The sequence below is a fragment of the Ovis aries genome, chromosome 11 (genome assembly GCF_016772045.2).
Source record: "Ovis aries strain OAR_USU_Benz2616 breed Rambouillet chromosome 11, ARS-UI_Ramb_v3.0, whole genome shotgun sequence".
In the NCBI taxonomy this organism is placed as follows: domain Eukaryota; kingdom Metazoa; phylum Chordata; class Mammalia; order Artiodactyla; family Bovidae; genus Ovis; species Ovis aries.
Genome location: NC_056064.1, coordinates 28,480,342 through 28,501,537, shown reverse-complemented (window position 1 = coordinate 28,501,537; position 21,196 = coordinate 28,480,342). Strand labels below are relative to the sequence as shown.

The 21,196-nt window shown below is 52.0% G+C and overlaps 1 protein-coding gene across 6 annotated transcripts in view; it reads left to right on the top strand.

Moving 5' to 3' along the window:
* Positions 1–19,313, top strand: part of STX8 (syntaxin 8) — a 197,844-nt gene extending 178,531 nt beyond the window's left edge. For 4 of the 6 annotated variants that reach the window (XM_015098651.3, XM_027974897.2, XM_015098649.3 and 1 more), the window contains one exon: positions 19,139–19,313. In XM_015098651.3, the coding sequence (XP_014954137.1) occupies positions 19,139–19,206 (68 nt within the window). In that variant the 3' untranslated portion in view covers positions 19,207–19,313. Of the gene's footprint in view, positions 1–3,482; positions 17,546–19,138 lie in introns of those variants that run through there. The other 2 variants (XM_042255662.2, XM_042255661.2) reach the window with 1 other exon arrangement.
* Positions 19,314–21,196: the final 1,883 nt, after the last annotated feature.

The following is a 21,196-nucleotide window of genomic DNA, read 5'->3' as shown; positions in this document are numbered from 1 at the left end:
CCTCCATCCTCTCCCAGAGTTTGGTCAAATTCATGTGTGTTGAGGCATTGCTACTGGCCAACCATCTCTCAACCATCTCTCAGAGGATTCTGCCCCACCTTCTCCTTTTCCCTTCAATCTTTCTCAGTCTTTCCCAGCATCAGGGTTTTTTCCAGTGAGTCAGCTCTTCACATCAGGTGGCCAAAGGATTGGAGTTTCGGCATCAGCATCAGTCCTTCCAATGAATAGTCAGGGTTGATTTCCTTTAGGATTGACTGATGTGATCTCCTTGCAGTCTAGGGGACTCTCAAGTATCTTCTCCAACACCACAATTTGAAAGCCTCCATTCTTCATCACTCAGCCTTCTTTATGGCCCAACTCTCACATCTGTACATGACTACTAGAAAAACCATAGCATTGGTTCTTTGAATCGTTCTCTGTTCTAAGCAGGGGTCGTCTTTGGGCCACTCTAGCTGTTGGTTTGGTCCTGCAGAGCTCAGAACATAGCTCTCTCAGTCAAGAGGAAAGGAGCCCGAGGTGATATTGGTGTGGGGCTGGGGGCAGGTGGGACTGGTGTGTCAGATACAGCCTGCTCGCCTTCTCACTGTGTGTATCATCAGCTTGGACAGTGACTTTCTTCCTGGCTGGGGACCCCAAGCGTCGTCTGTCTAGTACCCAGAGAAAGCCGTGGCCGCTCTTATGCTGTTAACAGATTTTATTTGATCTTGTGATGTGGAGAACCACCAGCGAGCTTTGATCCTGACCTCTAACCCAGTGGTTCTCAAACGTAAGCCCCAAAAGAATCACGAGCAGGGCTTGTTAACACCCAGCTTCCAGGAGGCCCCTCCATCCCCAGAGACCCGGACTCAGCAGGCATGAGTGGGGCCCTTGAAGCTGCATTTCTAGCCAGCTCTCGGGCGATGCTCCTGAGACCACAGCATGAGTAGTACCGCTCTGAACACAAGCATAGCGTTGGTAGCATCAGGTAGTTTCTGGTAATGACCTTCTCAGGAATATCAGCAAATGGCAACTGAATAAAAAATTCCAGGGAATGAAGGAAATGTGAACAGGAACTGTTCAATGTGATACAAAGAGGGTCCCCTTGGCTGAAAATTCTGAGCCTGAATTGTGTGTTAAAAAGAAGCCCATGAGCATCTGGTAAAATCCTAGCATTTCACCAAAATATAACTGTTCATTTACCTGAAAGATACACATAGAATCTGTTCTTTCCTAGGATTTGATACCAGGTCACTAACCAGTAATGGGCAATGTATTGATTTTGAATTTGGCAACACCAACTTACTTTACCTGTACCCCCTTACAGATTTTTTTAGAGCCAATATTTTATGATAACCTCTTTTATTGACAGTTTATGCTCTTTCATACTGTTCATGGGGTTCTCAAGGCAAGAATACTGAGGTGGTTTGCCATTCCCTTCTCCAGTGGACCGCGTTTTGTCAGAACTCTCCACCATGACCCATCCATCTTGGGTGGCCTTATACGGCATGGCTCATAGTTCCATTGAGTTAGACAAGGCTGTGGTCCATGTGATTGGTTTGATTAGTTGTGAGAGTTGGACTGTAAAGAAAGCTGAGTGCCGAAGAATTAATGCTTTTGAACTGTGGTGTTGGAGGAGACTTGAGAGTCCCTGCGACTGCATGGAGATCAACCCAGGCAATTGTAAAGGAATCGGTCCTGAGCATTCATCGGAAGGACTGATGCTGAAGCTGAAGCTCCAATATTTTGGCCACCTGATACAAAGAACAGACTCATTGGAAAAGACCTTGATGCTGGGAAAGATTGAAGGCAGGAGGAGAACGGGACGACAGAGGATGAGATGGTTAGATGGCATCACCAACTCGATGGACATGAGTTTGAGCAAGCTTCTGCAGTTGGTGATGGACAGGGAAGCCTGGCGTGCTGCAGTCCATGGGGTCACAAAGAGTCAGACACAGCTGAGCAACTGAGCTGAACTGATGCTCTTGCCTGTGTTCACTCACTCATTTATTTCAGCATACATCGATCCCTTATTATGCGCCAAGTGCTGTTCCAGCAGTTAAAATATCCACACGAACCACTGCCAAGTTATAATGCATTTGAAATCCATACTGTTGTTGTTTAGTCAGTAAGTCCTGTCCCTCTCTTTCACAACCCCGTGGGCTGTAGCCAGCCAGGCTCCTCTGTCCATGTGACTTCCCAGGCAGGAATATTGGAGTGGGTTGCCATTTCCTTCTCCAGGGGATCCTCCCAACCCAGGAATCCAACCTGTCTCCTGCATTGGCAGGCAGATCCTTTACCCCTGAGCCAGCAGGGAAGCCCGAAATCCATTCTACTGTCTCTTAATATCCCAAATGGTATTGGAATCTCAACAATGCGGGGCTATTTAATCAACCAAAACAAAAATACGTATGTGTCGAGCAGATACTAAGTGACATCTGTCCTGGTCACCTGTGGATAACATGTTGGAGACCCAGACACGGAAACACAAGGTCTGTCCTCTCAAAGAATTTTCCGGCCATTAGGGAGGTAAAGCCTGAACCCAGTCTCATTAATTTCCCCAAGTGTTAAGTCAATTTCTCTAACGCGCGTGTTCGGTATGCAGAAGCCACCCAGAAAAAGTGGTTCAGAGACCGCTTTGGGCACAGGGGAGGAGTTGTCCCTGGGGGAAGGAATGTTTTTGAGCTGAGGCCCCAAGCCAGTGTTGGGGTGCTGGCTGTAGCAGTTGGCAGGGGGCTCCGAATTGGTGCAAACAGCCCCTGCCAAGGTGCCAAGGTGTGAGAGAGGGTGCATGTTGAGTGAGAGGCCGGGGTGGGAAAGCTGGATTATTTCTTTGGGACTGTGTCAGAATTCCACTTTTTGTATTTTGCTTTGAAATGATTTCTGAAATATCTGACAGACCATTTTTTCATGTAAGCCAACAGATATTTCAAAGCCAAACCTGACATCCTGAAATCGTCTCAACTTTTTTTCAGGGGAGTAGAGGAGGAGACATTAATGACATCACTTTAATATTATCCTCAGACACCTGTATCATCTGCCTGTATCACCTGTATCATCAGCTCACATCTGAAAGGCAGACTTTCCATGTGTTTTGCACAGCATGTCAGAGGCAAACACCCATCATCAGCTTCAACACACTCGTAATGTGTGATCCCTAACACCCTGTGGCCATCAGCGTGCCTTTCCGCGACTGTACTTTTGTGGTCTCTTTAAGTCCCTTACACACTGACCACCTTCAGAGGAAGGAAGAGGACGAGGACTTCTTCCCGGGTTGCCTTATCCTTGAAAGTTCCTTGGTCCACGTGTTGTAGGCCAGCACTACAGGCTGGTCCCTTGGTTGGGCTGGTTCCCCGTCTTTGAACTCTGCTGAGGGAATCCCTGAGCCTCAGAGACTTCTGTTCACTTCTTCTTGCCATTAGAATCCTTGCTCAACAGTTGCTAGGCTACTGCATTCTAGAGCATCTGATTGGGGGTCTCACCCGTTTGGGTATTTTTTTTTTCAGTCAGCTCACTGGTGACATCTTTGACCCTGAGCACCTGTCAGAGCCACACTGGGGCCAGGAAGGACCAGTGTCCACCCTGAGTGTTCACAGAGGAGCCCACACCTACGCTTCACTAGTTGGTGCTGCTGAAAAGGCGCCTTTCTTCTGTGAAGGTCAAGGTTAATGGATCCTCGCCGTCTGTAGAAGGATGTCTTTGTGGGTGGTGAAGAGCATTAGAGAATGTTGTTCTGGAGGGGGCGTCGTTGCAGGGGTCCACACGACAGTACGATGGCACCTTCACTCCACAGCGCGAACAGTCCTGTGCTGAGACCACGCATGGGGTGTGTGCTCTGCAGCCTGACCCATCCTGGGTGTTTCCTTTACTGAACTGCAAGCCTGCTGCTGCTTTGAGAAAGGGGCCCTTTTCCATGAGCCAGTGCAGAGCAGCTTCTAAATCGTTGTGGTCCTCACCCAACCCATCCTGATGGCGCCCCAGGGCTCACAACTCTTCATGCTGCTCACGGCAAGCTAGCCCCTCACCAGGGTGCTGGAAGGTTGTCAGTCCACCCTTGCAGCCAAGCAGCTCACTGCAGTGATGTCATTAAATTCGTGTCTGAAAGCAGGAAGAGGAGGCTCCGGGTTGAAGACTGCATGTCCTTTCTGATGGAGCAAATATGAATTGCATTTATTGATGCCCTCTTAATTTATGATACATTAAGAAGTGTATTTTAATTTGGGGGCATATAGGCATACAGGCGGCTGGAAAATTTTGCATGAGCATAAATTTCAGAATCTGTTTTCCCGGTAGCCTTTGAGGAGTGACAGAGATTTTCAAGAACAGTGCAGCAGTCATATCTGGGTTGTACTGAGTGGTCGTGCCTGAGGACAGGCGGCTGGCCACATACCTCTCAGAGAACCCTTTCTCCTGGGAGTTGGTGGTGTGAGCTGGAGGGGGCTAGGCAGCATTGGAGGCTTAAGGGGGTCACAGATGGGGAACAGATCAAAGTGTCTCGTGGCCAAGGGTTGAGGACCCTGAGTGTTCGTAGCCACACCAGTGGCGGCCAGTGTCACTCAAGAACACGCCGTGGGCCAGGTCTCATGCTCCGTGCCAGGCCTTTTACCTCGTGGTGTCTCCATGACAACCCTGGGAGCTCAGGGTTAGAGTTCTCCCAATTTGGGGCTCAGAAGATTGGTTCCTTCCCCGAGTGACAGAGTTATGATTTGAGCGCGAGCCATCTGGCGTCTCCACCCACGGTGCAGCTCTGGCTCTTCCACTCTGTGGCCTCCCAAGGAGGAAAAGCGTGCGTCCATGCCCGTCCCCCATCCCTCTGCTGCACGGTTGGGAAGTGCCACGTCCGGCGCTGGGAGGTGGTGGGACAGAGAGCTTGCAGTCACTTAATGGCTGTGGCTCGAAAGCCAGAGTGACCTCTGGCTCACAGTAGGGCTCATTGGGCTGCCTCGGTGATGGGGACGGACTGCGCAGACAGGCTGAGGGACCAGGACACCATTCTGGTTCTCTGGTAAGAGACTTGGCTCTTCACGTGAAAGGACCGCTCCTGGCTGCTCCCCCCAGTCCTCATTTTTCTCTTCTCCCACAGCTCTTAGCAGTCATCCTTCTTCTGTCCTCCCCACTGTGGCTCTTGGTTATATATAGTCCCTGTCACCTTGGAGGTGACAGAGAAAAACAGAGATTAGGTGGGGGGCCAGTATGACTTCCAAGATGACAGAGTGACCCAAAGCGCAAGGAACGTGCTAACCAGCCCCACGTCAGCTGAAATGCATTTACCCAAATGCACCCAAATTTTGGGTGACATCTTGTGTCTGCTCTGTCATCTGACTCCTACCTCCAAACCCCGCCCCCTGCCGCCAACCCCCCCACCACCACCACCCCGCCCCGCTTCCTCTCGACTAAAGCCCCCAGCTGGTGGCCAGCACTCTGTAAAGTGAGAGGCCCCTGGTTAAGGCAGTTGCCCTCAGTTTAAGAAGCACAGTTTTCACCAGGGCATGGAACTACAAACCCAGCCACCCGCGGACACATGGCCTGGACCACGCATCCCCGCAGGCCAAGCGGCCGCGGAGTGTGCAGGCCAGGGTCCCCCTGCGCTGGCCAGGGCTGGCCACCACTGGCAAGTCCTTCCTCTCTGGCCCACCTTTTCTATACTCCATAATAAGTCCCCCTTCTGTTTCCACTTGTCATTACATCACCCTTCATTCCAGCAAACTCTCGTCATGTGTTATTTCTAAGCCTACATATTATTAGCATTCAAGGCTGGCAGTCCTCTGATGCCGTGTAGGAAGGCACCCTAATCTCACCCGCAGTGTGTTTCCAGGTCCCACTGTGGGACGACTGGGTTCTGGAAAGAATTAGTGCCCCCTCCCTTCCACATACCCCTGGAACTTGAGTAAGAGGAGAGCATGCCTCAGACCAGCGCCCGCCCACAGCCTGCACACTAGGACAACACAGGCGGTGTTCCTCTTTCTTGTTCCCCTTCTGGCACACAGTTTGGCTTCTCTGGTGGCCCAGCAGTAAAGAGTCCACCTGCCAATTCAGGAGACGTGAGTTCAGTTACCTTGGGTCAGGAAGATCCCCTGGAGAAGGGAATGGCAACCCACTCCAGTGTCCTTGCCTGGGAAATGCCATGGACAGAGGAGCCTGGCGGGCTACAGTACCTGGGATCACAGAGTCAGACATGTCTGAGGAACCACAAAAGCACATGGTTTACTTATTTTTGGTTTTGTCTGTTTTCATCCGCTGCACCCCCAACACACACACACACAGACACACACAAATAGCAACTCAGTGAGGCCAGTGATTTGTCTGTTTGGCTTACTGCTGATATTACCAGTGCCTAAAATGATGCCTGGTGCCCTGGACATGTTCTGTCGATGTTTGTGAAATAAATCAGAAGCCGAGAGAGAGAGAACCCAGAGGGTATCGGCACTGTTTCTGCTTTCCCAACCACACTGGCAGTGGGGACCTTCTGTTTCATTTGTGGATTAAACACTGATCAAGCGACTCCATGTGAATGTGTGTAAAGAATCTACATGCCCAACAGCGCTAACGGTGGCACTGGTGGCTCTTGTTAGGACTGTAGTGGTGGGAGCAGCGGGACTTGCTGGATCCAGGCACCCCATGGACATACATGGTGCGTTCTGGGGAGGAGGGGACCCCAGTGGGGAGGCTCTGAATGCCTAGTTCATGCTATCCAGGGGTCCTTGTTAGCACTGTTTATAGAGGGTGCTCAGTTGCCGTGATCTTCGCTCCAAATACCTCTTGCCTGAGAATTGAAGGGCAGCTTTTCTTCACTTGATGCTTCAGGACATCTCTGGCAAATCAGAAAATACTTTAAAATAATAGAAGGTGTGTGTGTGTCAGTCACTCAGTCGTGTCTGACTCTTTGTGATCTCATAGACTGTAATTATAAAATATGTGAATGTAAAAAGGAGTTTGGTCTCCGAGAAGGTTTCTTAATGGCGACAGCTATTTCAAGTGGGACCTTGGCCCATTCGGACTAAGGTGCGAGGTGCAGCCCAAGACCGTAGGCGCCAGAGAGCTGCGCCTTCGCACTGCTTTCAGCACTCAACCGGTAAAGCAAAAGTGTCCTCATGGGACGCTCATAGTTTCCCAAATAATTCGAGACAAATTATTGTTTCTGCTGATGGTGTCTTTACTGAAGAATCTTAGTTACAAGTAAGAGGAAATGACTCTGGCTCCTTTAGGTTAAAGAACAAGTGATTTATTTGAATGACAGTGGGTCACCTGTGAGACTCTTCAAGTGTTGGTGGGGCCAGACAAGTCTCAGGAAGAGTTGGAAGACAGTGGCCTACATGTGTGGCACACCCTTCTGGAGTGTCCCCTGGACTGTGGCTGAGCCCCACCTCTGTCCCTCCAAACTCACAAAGTTCCTGGAGAAGCAAGCCTGGTTGTCTTCACATGGGCTTCACTGCTAGACCTGCCAGCTGTGACTGTAGGGACAGGGTCAAGTTGAACAGACGTGGCCGCTGCCTCCTCCCCTGCCAAAGATGTGTTCTTTTGAGGTTTGGGACTCTGAGGCTCAGTTCAGATCTACCACCCAGTAGCCTTTTGCATCCTGGTCAGATGATTTGCTTTAAACAAAACAGAACAGATGGGTAGGCGTCTGGTGTGTTGAGAAAGCCTGCTGCAGACGGCCAGTCCTCCCTGCCTGTCTCTACCTGAGCCAGAACTTTGGCCTGAGCACCTTCCTGTCACCTTGCTCATCGTCCCTAATTAACCCCAGGTGATGTTTCCCGGCCCACAGGGCCCAAACGAAGGGGTGAGTAACGGTGAATCCACAGCCTGGCCGGAGCCATCCAGAAATCATCCGACACTTCGTCAAGAGGGAACTGTCAGAACAAGATATCCATAACCAAGCTCCTGACGGTTGTGCTTGGAGACGCTTGAATTTCGGCCAGACTCCAGCCAGAGTTCCATTCCCAGGGGTGACGTGCAGCACGGTGAGGGGATATTGCTCAGCAGATATTGACGCGCCAGGGAATTGGCATTCAATTACTGACTTGACAACTCATCATAAGCTGCCTTGGACAGCTGATATGAAGGATTACCTAGTCACAATTGGATCCTGTTGTTGAATTGCGGCGATCGCCAGGCCGAACTTATTTCAGGGAAGGGAAACGAATGACACTTTAAGCACACAGATGGAGACTAGCGACCAGTCAGCACTCTCTGTGCAGGAAGCAGCACTGATGGCTGGGTTTTCACACGCTTCCTCCAAGGAATGGTGTCTTCTGTGGGATGTTTTGTTTTTGTTTTGGGGAGGTGGGGATGGGTTTGATTTTCCACCTCTCCCATGAGGCCTGTAAAAAGACGACCCATATCTTCACTCCATCGCACCTGGCCCATGGTAGGCACTCGGTACATTGTATGGAGTGTGATTCTGGTGTGGGTCAGCCCTCGGTCAGGGCACTTGACCAATATGTCTGGCCGCTCCATCAGAGCCTCGTTTGCCCTGGGCCAGTGTAATGACCTCTCAGGTCCTCACGTTGGGGCTCCGTGGGCCAAGGGTCAACTCGCCAGCCGGCGGCTGTGACAGGGCCGCCTGACGTCCAGCAAGGCCCTGGTTCCTAGAGCCCAGACACCCGGAGCCTGCCTTTCGCTCGGCCTCGGTCCAGCTCCTCTGCCCCGTCTCGTGCAGTCTTAATTCCTTTTAATTTCCTGTTTCCAGGCAAGTCCTTTTTTCCTCGCCTCTCACCCCCAACCCCTCCCAGGTCACCCTCCCTGCTTCCTGCTGAGAACCACGCTGTCTCTGGCCCCCAGATGTTCCCCGCACCACCCTCCCCTCACTCAGTCTGCAGAGTTGCTTCCTGGTGAGTTTTTCTGTTTACACAGAGGACGACTTCCTGTCCACATTGAAACAGGGTGCCCGCTGGGGTGGGGGTGAGTGCTCCCCATGTGGTGGACTGTCAGAGCACAGGAGTGAGTAGCCAGCATCACATCAGCACAGATCCAGCCCAGCCATACTCGGGGACACCAGGCTCATCCCTCCAGAGACTCACTCCAAAGACAACCCCAGAGCCTCAACCTCAGGGAGCTGGCACCTTCCAGAATGGAGTCAGTACCAGCATGTGCCAGCCCCTGCCCCCAAGGTGGGGGGGGGGGGCTGGGAATGTCACATGACCCTCCCACAGCCTGGGGACACGTGTGTCACCTGTTGGCCCCAGGGACCAGAGGGGTGGGGCAGCCGGCTCACACAGGCCAGCACGGGGCCAAGCTGGGCTCTGCAGGTCCTCCCCGTGCTCTGCACCAGGAGCCTAAGCTGAGACCTTCTCTGAGGTCAGACACTCCTCCGGTTGGTGTGACTCGAAGCCACGGGAGCGTTAAGATCCGTGTGATTCCAGTTTTCTTTATTTTCAGTCAGAACCAAAGCATAGGCACTTTCCAAGCCCGTCCTTTGTCTTCAGATGTGTTTCTTGGTATTTCTAGAGGGGCTGTGCCATCACTTCTGGTTCCCAAGCCCCGTCTTTTCACTCCTTCACCCCCTGGACCTCCGCGGGCCACCAGGCCACCTCCTCCCCACCTGACGCTCCATCCCAGCCGGTCCTGTGACTGCTCCCGCCCTCCTGGGCTCTCAGAAGGGCCACATGAGGCGGATCGCCCCGAGCCCCCACTTTCTTACCGAGAAACGGGGGAAAGCTATTGCTCTGTCAGCTCATTGCCCAAAGGTGAGAATGCGACTGGGGTGTGAGCACTGGAGAGCTTTCAGAGCACGTGTGCCCCGTGGCAGAATGGGAGCCCTGACATTTGTACTTCTCGTCTCGCCGTCTTTGTCACGGCTGCCACCATCGCGAGTGGCCCCCAAGTCCCGCTCTGCCCATCCTCCCTTCCGGTCAGACGCATCCCGATGCTGGGCACACCTGCCCAGTGCCCTTTAGCTTTGCTTTTCCGTCTCCCTCTGCCGTCTGCAGCTGCATCCTTAGCACGCCCCTGCCCTGCCCTTCCCCAAAGGGCTTTCCCATTTCGCTTTTCCATGGCTTCTCTCACCTGGTGTCCACTTGGCTGGGCTCTGCCTGCTTTCTGACTTCAGCCAGCGCCTCGCCCGGCACAGCTGCCCTTCCTGCGGCTAATAACCGACATGGATGCTGCCAGATATTCCACTCTGAGCATCCAGCCTTTCCTGGATGCCCGTCATCACCGCTGGGCCTCGGCTAGGATTGGGCTGCTGCTCAGCTAAATGCCACCCAGGTGTTCCCCTGTTTTTGCTGCTCTTCCTTCCCCTCTGGAGTGAGTGACGTTTGATTCCTGTCGTTAAGCCAAGAGGCCGGCTCGCTCATCTGCCGCACACAAGGCGCCATTCTCGGGCCGTGGGTCACACGAGGAGTCGAGATGACTGTCATCATAGCTGCCATTTATGGAGTGCCAGTTATGATCTCGAGGTTTTATATACTTCCTTTTATTGAATCCTTACAGCAAGCCTATGAAGTCGATACTTTTAGGCTTGTTCTGCAGGTGGTGGACCTGAACTCGGTGTCAAGTAACTTTCCCAGCATTTCATAGCTGAAAAGTGGGCGTGCTAGAAGTCAGGTCTCCCTGGCTCCCCAAACCAGTGCCCCTTCCGCACATGGTCCCTGCTTTCGGAGAGCCTGTGACCTGGGGAAAGAAGTGTTAACAAGTAAGATAAGAGTTGAAAAGTGGAGGCCAGTCAGTGGAGAGCAGTGGTCTGGCCCTGAGTGTGTCTCTGACTTCAGGGAGGTGGGGGTCTCTGTGGGTGGAGAGGTCTTCGTGGAGAAGTGGAATCCAGGCTGGGGTGAGAAAGGGCGTGCACACAGAGGGGCAGGAGGGTGAGGAGGAGGGATGGGAGGTCTGGTGAGGAGATACGGGGAGCCCGTGAGAGCCTCGGAGGAAGGTCTCCCCAGCAGAGAAAGGGAAGTGCCAGGACAGAACAAAACCAAACTCAGCACATCAGAAGTGACTTCAGAACAGTATTCTGATGAAAGCCCAGTTTGGGGAGAATTCAGATAGGGGACTAAGGTGTGAAACAGATTCAGGAGCAGGCAGGCCAGTCTTCCCACTGTGTCTGGACAGACCCAGGCCCCCATGGTGGTTTCTTCCAGCCCAGCCGAGCTGCCAGGTGGGTCGGAGGAAGGCGGCTTGTGCCCACACCCCGTGGCCAATGAGGAAGGCAGACACAGCTCCTGAGTGGGCAGGTCTGGGCCAAGGGGTGAGCTCGAGGGGAACTGCCACGCTTCAGCCCTTCAGCCTGAAAATCAGAATGTCAATACGTTCACCGTCTCTGTACTGTGTCTACTCTTCTCGTAGCTTATTTGCCTAGTAACAGGATTAAAGAGGATATTTACATGAACTTTTGAAAACAAATATCCAGTTTTGTCTTTCCTCCTGCTTATTCCTCACCCCCAACTCAGGAGGCTGCTGCTGCGGGAAAAAAAAAAAAAGTCTGTTTGATCAGTGAGAACCCACTGGTTAATACATAAGCAAATGTCACCTATTGGGGGAGGGGACAACTAGAGGAGTCCTCTATAAATGTCCTCTGTGAATCTTCAGCGGCTGCATGAGGGCTGTTTGAGGCCTGATCCTTCCCGTGAGAAGAACAAAGCAAATCGGATAAGATTTGTTTCGGTTCCAACCAACCAACCACAGCCAGTAGCCAGTATGGCTTTCCTTGTGACGAGCAAGAACCAGATAAAAAGACTTGCAGATAAAGTTGGCCTTTGCACCCCGCCCGCACCTGCTGCATGTCTCCCCTCCATTCCCCAATCCTCTCCCCTCCAGTGGCTCCCCGCCCCAATGCTGATCACTTGGGTTTTCTTGCAGTTTCCTAAGAGGCACACGTGTGCCCTGTCGCTCAGTCATAGCTGATTCTTCGGCGGCCCCATGGACTGGAAGCCCACCGGGCTCCTCTGCCCATGGGATTTCCTAGGCGAGAATGCTGGGGTGGGTTGTCACTTCCTCCTCCAGGGAATCGTCCCCACCCAGGGATCAAACCCGCATTGGCAGGCGGATTCTTGACCACTGAGCCACCCAAGAAGCCCTTCCTAAGGGGAGAACTGACCAGCCCAAGGGCCTGCTCCCGCTCTCTCAAGAAAAGCCAGACTCCACACCCCGCCTGTCCTCGTCCTCCCCATCAGTAAGCACTCGGAGCCGTTGCCCCCGCTCCACTGTGGCAGAGGTGTTGGCCTCACAGCTGCCATAGTTTGCTGGTTTCCACTGTTTCACTGGAAAAAAACCATGGCCCCTGAATCCCGATGAACAATCTCCAGCAAACACAGCACTGTTCCTGAGAGACTGTTTCATATCCTTTCCCCGTCTGCAAAGGACTTTTCCTCACATCTTTTTGGTAATTGCCATGAGCTGGACTTGTAAATATTAGATGTGGTTGAGTAATACTCATCTGATGAACTGACCAGAGGAAACGGACGTTTTTTTTCCACTCTTGGAATTCTGGCACCCCAAGCCTGCCCCCCAAAAAGGGGCACTTGGGGATTGGAAGGGAAAGTCTGCCTCTCCCGGTGCCAGCAGGCCCTGCGCGGGGCGGGGTGACGTGTGGGCAAAGGCTCCCGGCGCCCGCAGCCTCGCCAGGTGTTCCTGTGCCGGGCTCAGGGGCAAAGAGCGTTCATTGTTTTGGAAATTGGCAGGTTCCCAGAAGTTCCACTGTCTTTCCTCGGTCTGAAATGTCAAACATTTCCTCAGCGGGGTGGGGGATGGATGACGGGACCCCCTGAGGTTCGAGCCCTGCTCTGAGGCAAGAGAAGGGAGTTCTGTCTCTCACATGTGGCTGAATGCTGTTCCTGTCCTGCCAGTGGCCAGTGGCAGCTCAGCCTCTCTCGTCCTCTGAACTGGATCCTCCTTCCTACATCTGAAGTGTTGGGGGCTCCCCCCTGCCTTTGTCTTTAAGAAATAGCAGCCTCTCTAACGTTCTGCATGGTGGTGGTGGTGGCAGCAGCAAGTTTTCTAATGATGCCTTTTGGTGATACTTCTTGATATTTCTGTAGATGAAACATGTCTGGGATTTGCTTCCAAAAAATGCACCAGGGGAGGGTACGGGTGAGAGGTGCACCGGGGGAGGGTATAGGTGAAACCAGGTGGGCCTCAGATTGACCCTTGTTAAAGCCAAGTGAAGAGTTCATCACAGTTCCATGGACTTCTCTGTCTATTCTTATGTTTGCTTCCATTTTCCCACTATAAAAAATTATAAAAAGGAAGAAAGGGGGAGAAAAGAAGAAACTCTTTATCTCGATTTTTCAGTCCAAAGACCTCTGGGCCTCTCTCTCTGATGAACCCTGTGCTGTATCTGGGATCAGGATTTCCCCCGGACAGGCCCCCCTGGTGCAGGAAAAGGGCAAGAGCATGGCCAAGGGGTCCCTGCCCCCTGATTCCAGTCGCAGCTCTTCCTCTCACCAGCTTTGGGGCCTTGGGTGACAGAGTAAACCTCCCAGAACCTCAGCCTCCTCATAGAAACTAGAGATGAGAATTACCTATTGCTGAGACTCGAGCGAGGCCACCTGGCCCACATGAATAATCCATGCACACCATGGCCTAGCTCTCCCTGGCTTTTCAGAGACCCTCAATTTCTCTTTCTGAAACAACCTTCAGAGGAGAGAGCCTCTATTCAAGGAAGGTGCCAGAGTTGTGTCCGCATTCCAGAAAAGCCCGAGTCCTTGAAGAGAATGCATTGCAGCGATAACGTTTGCAAACGTCTGCTCTTTGACCCCAAAGAATCCACGAGGCCACAGTTGGCTTATCACTGTCACTCGCCACCTTAGAATGACTTCTTCCATCGGCCCTGGGTGCACCCCAGTTTACGTAAGCCTGGAAGCCTCATATCCGGAGGAGCCCTGTTTTGCTCTGAAAGGTTGGACATGTCAGCATCTTATTTATCATTGCTCTCCAAGTCCCCCTTTTCATCTTTGGATTAGAACCCAGTGTATCGCGTCTTATCGAGTTGCCATCTATGATGTCAGCCGGCGAAGCCCATTTTCTTTCTTCACGGGCCTTGGGGAACCTTGTTGCACCTGTCCTATGGCCCCATCTGTAGAACCCGGTTTCTGTGAAAGAATAAGTGGCAGCTGACAGAGGAATCGCTGTGTTGGTGATGGTTCTGACAGCTCCCGCCCCCTGCTCCCACCGCGCTGTGAACCATCTCCAAGGCCCCGGGGACAGGCTCTCCTCCACCCTCCTGGTGTGGCTGCAGGGTTTGCAATTGGGGTCGAGCATCTTTGGGAGTTTGTCTCTTGGCCTCCTTGACACATCTTCCCAGCTCCTCTCTCCCTGTTGTCTGTCCCTTCAGTGTCCTTCTCATTGGCTCTTCTTGTTCCTTCCAGATACTCAATGCATTTATTCCTTTTTAAAAAAATATTTAGTTGTTCTTCAGTTGCTCAGTCATGTCCAACTCTTTGCAACGCTGTGGACTGCAGCACTCCAGGCTTCTCTGCCCTTCACCGTCTCTCAGAGTTTGCTCAAATTCACGTCCGTTGAGTTGATGCCATCCAACTGTCTCATCCTTTGCCACCCCTTCTTCTCCTGCCCTCAGTCTTTCCCAGCATCAGAGTCTTTCCCAATGAGTCGGCTCTTTGCGTCAGGTGGCCAAAGTATTGGAGCTTCAGCTTCAGGATCAGTCCTTCCAATGAATATTCGGGATTGATTTCCTTTAGGGTGGATTGATTTGATCTCCTTGCAGTCCAAGGGACTTTCAGGAGTCCTCTCCAGCACCACAGTGTGAAAGCATCAATTCTTCAGTGCTTAGCCTTCTTTATCGTCCAGCTCTCACATCCATACGTGACTACTGGAAAACCATAGCTTTGACCAGACAGACCTTTGTCAGTAAAGTGATGTCTCTGCTTTTTAATATGCTGTTTAGGTTTGTCATAGCTTGTCTTCCCAGAAGCAAGTGTCTTTTAGTTTCGTGGAAATATCTTATTTATTTGTCTGTGCTGGGTCTTCACTGTGGCATGTGGGATCTTTAGTAGTGGCCTGTGGGATCTAGTTCCCTCACCTGGCATTGAACCCAGGCCACCTGCATTGGGAGTGCAGAGTCCTAGCCACCAGACCACCAGGGAGGTCCCCATTTATTCATTTATAGAAAGAAGAACATCTCGTGCTTCTTTCGTGTGCCAGGCCCTGCTCCAGGCACTGGGGACGTGGTGGAGAACCCACTGGGCAAAGGCCCTGCCGTGGATGCTCCTGTGGTGATAGCAGAGGCAAAGAGTAACTAACCAAGGACCTAAATCAAAGTTTAAGAAGGTTCACTGCAGAGACAGAGGACAAGGGTCCATTGCAGGTCACGGAGTAGTTCCTCAAAGCCCAGAAACTGATGCTGAGTTTGGGAAGATGAGCAGGATTCACTAGGCCAGGGGTGCTGGGAGAGAGTGCCTTCAGGACAGCAGGGGTCCAGGCCGGGAGGCAGGGCACAGGGCCCGTGGGAGGACCTGGAGGCCAGGGTGGCCTGAGGACAGGTACAGGGTGTGGCTTCAGGGGTCCCAGGGCCTTCAAACACCATGAAGTGTGTGGATTTTAAGCCATTAGACAGTTTTGAGCCAGGAAGCAGCCTGATCTGATTTTCATTCCAGTTCACTCAAGGGGAAAGGATCAGGTAAAGGGAGCAGCAGGTCAGTTCCCGCAGTGACCCAAGCAGGAGATGCTGGTGACGACGGATGCCTGGGGCCGCTCCCCTTGGACTGCACGCTTCACGCGTGGAAACTCAAACCAGATGTGTGCTGTCTCCTTCCCAGCCTGTTATTGTTCTTGACTCCTTGGTCCTCATCACTTGTTCTGCTTTTCCCATAATCACCCTGATTTAAAAATTCAGGGCCATTTGTGAGCCTCTCCTCTGGGCCATCGCAGCCTCAGTCCGGACTGGAGCCACAGGGGCAGCCTCTCAGGCCCACGTGGCCTCCCAGCTCCGATCCTGGATGAGTGTTGGTGGCATGGCTTCTTCCTCAGCTACCACTCAGCCCATTTTCTCCTCTTTCCTCAAAAAATGCAGTCTTCCCCCTCATCTTCAGGAACAGCCGGGCTTGGGAGGGCCAGAAATTGTCCTGCCACTTCCCATCGGTCCGTCTGCTTCCTCCATTTCCATTATTTTTTAAGGAAAGATATTGCACAATATAAGCCTTTTCCCCAGCCAAGTAGTAGTGGGATTCCTGCCCAAGTGGAGGCTTTGATCAACCTGAAGATGTTTCTGGAGGGAGAAATGAATGAAAAAATGTGTTCTTCTGGTTCTGGCAAGATGAACTGAGATAATAGTCACACATATGTACATGCGTACACACACCCACCCACCCTTGCTACAAGCATCTTGAAATGCTAGATGAACTATCACACCACCCCCTCGAGTGTTAATGGATGGCTGCGTTTATTAATACAAGGAAGAAAGGAAATGCACAGACGAAAGACGTGGGGAGAGAACCAGAGCCCAGCCCCTGAGGTCATCGTTGGCCGCAGTGACACAGAGCAGGGTCCGCAGATACCAGAAAAAGCCAGGCAGTAAACGCGCTGGGCTTTGCAGACCCCAGACAGTGTATCACATCTCCTGTTTCTTTTTTGACAACCCTTTCAGAATATGAAAACCACTCTTAGCTCATGGGTTGTACAAAAACAGGTCACAAGCCAGATATGGCCCATGGGCCACAGTTTGCAGACCCCTGACGCAGAGCCTTGGGTTTTATGAAGACAGGAGGAAAAAAAATCATAGATCCTCAAGAGGAGGTGCTCTCCTCTTGGTTCACTGGAGAAAGAAGGCATGTTAGAAAAAGTGCACCCACTGTCACAGGGAGGTGACACGTGGAAGCTTGCCGTGAACGTTTTACTCCTTGCTCAGTATTTAAGCCCATGAGCATGGTGTGCTTACTTGGGTTGGGTTTAAAATTTACCCAGCCTGGATTACATTGAACCCTGGGCGCCTGTGCATAGAATTCAGGGAGTCCATGAACTTGGATGAGAAATCTACATTCTTATCTTCACAAACCTCTGATTGAGCTTTGGCATTTCTTTTCTTCAATTAAGAAAGTAGGCAGCAAACCACAGCAGGGCTAATCGTTGCTTGCGATATTGTCACTCACAGAAATCACAAATGTTTTCACACCAAAATATAGTACATGTATCCTTGTCAGAGGAACCTGATGGGCTGCAGTCCATGGGGTCTCATGAGTCGGACACAACTTAGCAACTAAAACCACCACCATCATCATTGTCTCAGAATTTTTAAGAAGTGCATTTCGATAAGCTTGTTTCAGCAAAATTGGAAATCTTAAAAACACTTCTAAATAATCATTGGGCCAAAGAAGACATTGTTGAAAATTTTTAAATATTTAGAATTTAGAGGGAATTCCCTGGTGGTTCAGTGATTAAGACTCCGTGTCTCCACTGCAGGGGACACGGTTTTGAGCTCTGCCTGGAGAACTAAGATCCCACATGCCACACAGGGCAGCAAGTAAATAAATAATATAACTTAGAAAGTAGCAACAATGAAACTATTTTATATCAAAACTTGTAGGTTTGGAGTGGTACTATTTAGAGGAAAGTGGAAAATGAATTAACTTTCAAGTAAAGAAGTTCAAGAAAAAAAAAAAACAACAAACTAAATCCAAAGAAAGTCTGAATTGTAGAATTAATAAAAGTAAATGGAGAAATTAATAAATGAGAAGTGATCAGCAAAGTCAAACGTGTTCTCAGGGAAGGTTCATAAAAAGGCTCATTTGTGGCAAGGTTGGGGGAAAAGTGCACAACCAGGCGATGTGAGAAATGGAAAGGACTGAGGCAGATGTGGTGCTGAAATTATAGGAGGATCCAGTGAATAGCCTTATGCCAGTAATTTCAGATACTCAGGAAAAAATGGGCAATTTCCCCCAAAAATATAACTTAACAACACCAACTCAAGAAGAAAGCAGAATTCCCCATGTGGGGAGCTGTCCAAGTGTGGCATGAGTGTTGAAAACACATTGAGCAGCTATTCAGTCATTCATCAGTTCAGCGGTTGTGCATGGAAACAAATGGCAGCAAATAAAATAATCAGAACTCCACACAGTATGTCCATTTCGCCCAGTGGGACTTGCTACAATGATGGCGATGTCTGTCCTGCATTGTCTTTGTCCAGTAGAGTATCCATCGGCCACATGTGGCTCTTTAGCTCCTGAACCCAGATGTGGCCAGTGGTTACCTAGCTAATAAGATCAAGAACACGTTAGCGGCTTCCTACAAGAGAAGAAGTTGCTGAACCCTCGGAACCCTGACCTTTGCCAAAACAGCTCCTCAGCCTGTGGTGGGCAGTCCTGGTGGGCCAAGTGGCCACATGACCCCCGACACCCCAATAGTTTGTAGAGCATGTTCTCTGTCTCAGCTCATCTGCTCCTCACTGCCCTCTCGGAGCCTCAGTGGCTCAGGGGTCCTTCATTTCTCAGTGCTTGCTCTGTCACAGCCGTGCCGTGTCTCTGGCATGCCACCACCATGCTGGCCTCCAGGGTGAAGGAAGCACCAATTGCCCACCGGAGAAGTCAGCATGGAAGTTGGTGAGGGCATCGGGTAAATGGGCCGAGTCCTCCTGGCCCCTCGCTCTTCATCTGCATTGAAGGAATGGGCAGTGGTAGGTCCAGACGTGTGAACCAAGGGAGGCGGGGTGGCCTTGGCTGGATGCAGCGAGCAGACTGGCCGGGAGTACATTGTGGTCCCAGCCAAAAAGTTGAAGTAAAACTAGAGAATATTAATATTTTTTTAAAAAGTAAAGCAAAGGTCCCTCTCTCAGAATTCTTTCCAGATGAAAGACATAAGTTTCTTCAGCCCAAGAAGAAAAGGACAAGCCGTGTGGATGGGGAGAAAATGGATTCTAGAATCAGTATTTCTTTGTGAACTCTAAAGCCCTTTGCTTTATCACACCCTCATTAATGAGGACACAAAACATGGCCAGGTTGCACACAGAAGCCAGAGCAAGGCGGGCTGAGTGGGGAGGCCCCACCCGCTCAGGAGCACGGGCACTTTGCCGGCACAACTCTTCAAGTGGCGAGATGGCAGCCCTTTGGGGTCCCTGGAGCCCCTCCCTCCTGCCTGCGAAGCCAGAGGCTGCTGACACCCCTGGCACACCCTGGGGCTCCCTGGAGAACTGCCCTGCTGTCTCAGAAGATACTTCACGGGAGAGGCTAGGCTCTGCGAGTGGAGAGCATTACAGGGGGTCTTGTATGCTTCTGTTTTTCAGGGATGATAATGGTGATTTTACTGCTGCTCGTGGCCATCGTGGTAGTTGCAGTCTGGCCGACCAACTAGTGGCCTTCAAGGGACCACCAACCAGGACACCTGCCAGTGATGGAGTAAAGCCAAGCATCCTCTTGGTACCCGAAAGCCGCTCTCAATAAATTCCCCCAAAGTTCTGAGCTCGCCGTGCGTTGCTTCAGCAGAAACAAACGGGGTGGTGCCTCTGCTGAGGTATCGAGCAGGATGGCTCTGTGGGGTTCTGCCTTGGTGATTGGGGTGCTAGCCCAGGGTCCCTCGGCGGTCACTGCCCCTTGGCTGCCAGTAGACTCCGGCCACCCCTTCAGTGTCCCAGGCCACCTATGGGATGATGCTGAATTCCCACTGAATTCTTGGCAGTTTGTAACCTGGAGTGTCTGGTCTGCTCTGGGCAGTCACATGGCCACATGGGAGGCCAGCGAGCAGCCACGGCCACGTGTGTCTTGGAGGGAGGAAGGGGCTGTGATGCAGGCAGGGCTCTGTGTAACTGCCCCCTTGCCCCCCTAAGCTTGCCACTTCTAGTGGTGAAGTATCTCTGGGCTCTACTTTGGGAACTACCTTTGGACCTAGAATCACGTGCTTTTTTCCTCCCTTGACGTAGTAAACCACTTTTCCAAAGCTGATGCATCTCTATCAGCAGCAGAATTAAGTCTGATGAACCAGGCGGGGAGATGGGAATGATCAAGCTGGAAAGTACCACGTGGGGTTCAAAGAAAGGTGTGATTCTGCAGTCAGAACAGAGCCTTTCTCTGGCTTCTAAACTGGCCCTGACCTGATGCAAAGAGTTGACTCATTGGAAAAGACCCTGATGCTGGGAAAGATTGAGAGCAGGCGGAGAAGGGGGTGACAGAGAATGAGATGTTTGGATGGTATCACTGACTCAATGGACATGAGTTTGAGAAAATTTAGGGAAATGGTGAAGGACAGAGAAGCCTGGCGTGCTGCAGTCCTGGGGGTTGCAAAGAGTCAGACACAGCTTAGCAACTGAACAACAGCAACCCAGCTGTGCCAGCCTTGCGTGTGTGTGTGCGTGCACTGCACGCGTTGCTCACATGTATGCATGTGTGATGAGGGCAGACAGATGGGCTGGACCTTGAGCGGGGTGCCAGGCCACCAAGGGTGGTGGTAGACTGGGTGGGAAGGGGCAGAGGGCCAAGCTTCGTGCCTTCCCCCTTGGCTGTCAGAAGGCAGGCCGGGCTGCCAGGCCTTGCTTTGCCATCCATGGCTCAAGGGAAAAGAATTGGGGTTGGTGATAGAAAAATTAGGGTGGTTTCCAAGCACAAAATTTCACTGGAAGAGGCCAGATCGGGTGTGTGGGAGGGGAGTTTTGAGGTGGCGGGTCTCCTGGGGATTCCCTAGAGACCACAAGACAGGCATTGGAGGGCTATGTGCCCCTGGCACAGCTTTGTCTCCTGGGACACCGAGACCTGAGATGGCAGTGAGCAGGGAAGACCTGGGTCCAGACCCCGGGCCTCCGTCAGGGGAGCCCTGGCTCCGCGCTCAGTCTCTTGTAAGTCACAGCGAAGGGTGGGTGACCTTCTTTCTGACAGCTCTCCCCTCGAGGGGCTGGGTTGCTTCCAGGCCACCTGGGCAGTCCCACTGCCACCTGCACACGGCGCTCTCCCAGGAGGCAGTCTAGCCCTGGGCCGGGCCTGCCCGGGTCGCACCTGGACTTCGCTCCGTGTTAGCCAGGACGGTGTTGCAGTCACAACCCCCCCAAATCCCGACGACCTAGATCCGTCCCAGTGTCAGGGTGTCCTCGCTGCTGCTCGTCCACGCAGGTCAGCTAGGGGCCCAGACCCAGGCCCAGGGGACAGCCCCACGGCTCTGGCAGAAGAAAGGGGACTCTGGACACCCTCACACCAGCCGTGGATCGCTCTGCCCAGGAGGGAAGCCGTCAGCTCTGCTCACAGCTAGCTCACTGGCCTGACTGTCACCTGCCCTGCTCAGTGAGGGGGCCTGGAAGTGCCCAGAAGACAGAGAGCCTGAACTGGGCAGTGACGGCCCCAGTGACCAGCACACCGCT